This window comes from Lolium rigidum, unplaced genomic scaffold (assembly GCF_022539505.1).
Source record: "Lolium rigidum isolate FL_2022 unplaced genomic scaffold, APGP_CSIRO_Lrig_0.1 contig_57556_1, whole genome shotgun sequence".
Classification (NCBI taxonomy): Eukaryota; Viridiplantae; Streptophyta; class Magnoliopsida; order Poales; family Poaceae; genus Lolium; species Lolium rigidum.
This window is the reverse complement of record NW_025901013.1, coordinates 7,258-10,711: the sequence shown is the minus strand read 5'-3', so window position 1 is coordinate 10,711 and position 3,454 is coordinate 7,258. Positions and strand designations below refer to the sequence as shown.

Here is a 3,454-nt window from a genome sequence, read left to right as displayed (position 1 = left end):
TCAGGAACAAAAAAACTATCTTCCCAGCCATCAACCAAACGTCCATACCTGATGTTTTACTGGGACAAAAGAAAAACTGTTACCGTTGAGCTTTCAGCCATAAATTGCACCATTGGCATGGGTAATTAGTAATCAGTTGGAGACTAGATCAAATGCCCGAAGGTAAAAGTTTCAGCTATAAATTTTACATACTGAGGCTATAGAAGTTTCATAAAAATAAAGAGTAGCATTATACAGTACTATATGGTCATGATGAAATAAAATGCTAAAACTAGCTGTTAGCCTTTACATGAACTTATACAAACTGATAAGTGACCGTCAGACAGGTACAGTACTTGATTGAATAAGGGATATTGTGAGATGAATGTGTAAAAGCTGCCCGGAGTGACGGTCACAGACTAATGTCCGTGTATATTGTGAATAAAGCAGCAAAACACAATAGCTTCATTAATATATGTAAAATATTCAATTACTAAAAAGGAGCTAATTGCAAGGGATCGATCATGTACAGTAGCTGACTAGCACCGACGGTGGACGCAGATTTTGCCCTGTAGATGCCGTGTGACAAGGCAGGATGCTCTCGATACTCAAGAGATAGTACAAATTATATACACAAATTTAGAATAAATCACTCAAATTTCAACGGGGAAATTGAGGAGAGGAACTGTCCCATTGCAACCATGCAAGCTTCATTACCACACTGACACAACCTAAAGTGGATCTCCCTAATATTTACAGAAACACTGACGACATCTTGTGATCTAGGAAGCTAATGAATGAATGAATCAAATCCAACATGCCAAGAATCTAAAAAAAGCAATCCATGCATGACCAGTTTGAAGCTAATTGATACACCTAATTAATGACCTAAGGATAACTCTCGATCGAGTCTTACGACCATGGCATGCCTTGGTAGGAGTACTAGCTATGATGTTTCGTATTTACACACTGGCAGTGGCATGAGCAGTTTGTGGTGGTGGGCGTCCGGGTTCAACGTCGGCAGCTCGGGGGCCATGACCTTGAGCTTCTTCCTCTGCCTGATCCTCTCGACATTCCTGTGGCGGTTGGAGTGCTCGTTGCTGCTGAACTCGGGGCTGTTTGAGGGGCGGTACTCCGGGAAGAGCTTGCCCATCTTGTAGCGGATGCCGCAGGCGTTGCAGAGCGTGCCGTTGCCGTCCGGGCCGGCCCGCCACTGCGGCGTGTCCGAGGCGCGGCAGTGCGTGCAAGTCTTGCCGACCTTCCCGTTGTTCTTGCTCCCCGCCTGCTTCCTCGGCCGCTTCTGCCCAGCTCCCGGCGGGCGCGGGAGCGCGAAGTCGTTGCCGCCGCCGCCGCCAATGTCGCAGCAGGTCGCCAGCTCGAAGTCCTTGTCCTTGTGGTCGTTGTCGTCACCGTCGTGGGCGGCGGCGGGCGGGATGAGGGGGAGCGGGAGGGCCAGGGTCCACGTGGGCCAGCCGTGCCGCCTGCGGGCTGCGCGTCGCTGGTGCGGCTTCCGCAGCACGGTCCAACGCAGGTCGCCCTCGTCGGAGGCCTGCGGCTGGGACGTCGGCGAGAGGCTGCGGCGCCCGGACGACGTCTGGCTGCAGGAAAAGGAGGGCGCTTGCGGCGGCGGCGGCGGCGGGAGCCCGTCGGGCACGCTGTCGAGCACGTGGCACGCGCCGCTCTTCCGGGCGCCGGGGGCGTGAGGTTCGCACAGCGCCGCCGCCAGCGGGCCGGGGTACGGCTCCATGTGGTCCTGCGGCCGCCCAGCGTATTCGCTGCCATCGCCGAGGCGGCGGCTCTCCGGCAGCGAGAAGTCGAGGCCGAGGTCGTGGAGGAAGCCGTCGTCGAGCATGGAGACGTAGCCTAGGACGTTGTCGAGCGAGTCGTCGGGCCAGCAGAGGCCGGCTCCGGGGCAGGCGCCGAGGTCGCCGTCCACGAGGAAGTCGGTGGAGACGTCATTGAGGAAGAGGAGCGGCGTGGGCTTCCGCATGCGGCGGCGGCGGTGGCGGTGGCGGCGGCTAGGGTTCCGTGTGGCGGGGGAGGGAGGCGGCTACCGTACCGGCCAACGGGCTGCGAGCAGGAAACGGAGAAGAAACAGAAAAGAAAGGAGACCGAACCGAAAATATCATCTATCTATACGCCGGCCAAAGCCTGGAACTAGAAGCTTCTGCGCGTGACGTTTCCTTCTCCATTTACCTTTGGCCACGTCAGCGGTTTGGTCTCGTTCGGCTTCTCTAGGTGGGCTTCGTGCGTGGGCTGGTCGCCGCTTCGTTGCCTCTGCCGGTGCCAGGCCCCTACGCGTCTTCTCCTGGCCAAAAAACAAGGACATACCCCCACGTCTCGTTTCTTGAAAATTTGTTTAAACAAGTTACGGAGTATTATCAAAAAACGGCACGCTTTTAAAAATTGATAATATTTAATTTAATCCCACGTCTTTTATTTGTTTTCACAAGTTATAAAAGGTGCCAAGGCAGTACCTCCCTTAGTCCATTTAGAGTACTCCCTTTGTCTCCGTTTAACAACCATGCACGTAGTTTAAGAAAAAAATTAACCATTAGTTTAGTCAACAAAATATAAATTTCATGTCCCCAAAATCTATATCATTAGATTCATATGCAAAAATCTTTCCAATGATATAATTTTTATGACATATATTTTATATTTTATTGATCAAAATAATGGTCAAAGCAATTTACAAGGCCCTTTGCAATTTGTGTTTGACTTCGACTTTAATCACTGGTTTGACTAACAAATTATGGGTCATAAAAAACATACCAGCTGTGATCTGTATTTGGAAGAACATTCCAATGATATAATATTTTTGTATGACATACTATATAACATATGTTTTGTTGGTCAAATGATGTCAATATTAGACCCAACTTGCAAAGTCCCCTTGTATAGATTAACAGAGGGAGTAACTAATAGTGATTCGTTCATTTTTTATCACCCCTTCCTCCAATCACCGAATCAATGTTCATATTTTCCTTCGATAAAACTCCTCTTGCACATTATAATATCCCATCACTCCTCCTCCACCGCCTTCAACTAACACTCTCATGTTCCCGCAACTATTGTTGGTGTAGAGGCGAGGTGGGAACAGTCCGAGCAAAAGGCATCTCTCTGATGCAAGGAGCATCGTCCCTTTCTTCACTCTCCCTGCACCTTCTTCCTCACAACAATTTTGTCCTTGTTCTTGTTGGATCTTTGATGGTGTATGCCCATTCTCTATGTAAGACAAGGAGAAACACTAGTGTGTTATAATTTTCTTGGACAACTGAGATAAGGATGTAGTTCAAAGCGCTTAGAGATGTTTACAAAAGATAATCTCACTCTTTTAAGTCACTATTGCTTTTCTATATAAGATAGATGCGTAACTTGGCATCCCTTCTACAAATAAGCACTCGTGTCTAATAGAAAACTAGCTCGTGTATTTTAAACATCACTTTTACAAGTCGTCATTTACACGCGTGCA

At 49.0% G+C, this 3,454-nt stretch overlaps 1 protein-coding gene across 1 annotated transcript; it reads right to left on the bottom strand.

The window, feature by feature from the left end:
• Positions 1–925: 925 nt before the first annotated feature.
• LOC124681850 (endothelial transcription factor GATA-2-like) lies at positions 926–1,969 on the bottom strand. Its single transcript, XM_047216631.1, has one exon. The coding sequence runs from the start codon at positions 1,967–1,969 to the stop codon at positions 926–928; it is 1,044 nt and encodes a 347-aa protein (XP_047072587.1).
• Between the last annotated feature and the right edge of the window lie 1,485 nt (positions 1,970–3,454).

What these genes read in the sequence shown, in the direction of transcription:
- LOC124681850 (XM_047216631.1), bottom strand. Translation starts at nt 1,969, where the DNA reads ATGCGGAAGCCCACGCCGCTCCTCTTCCTCAATGACGTCTCCACCGAC.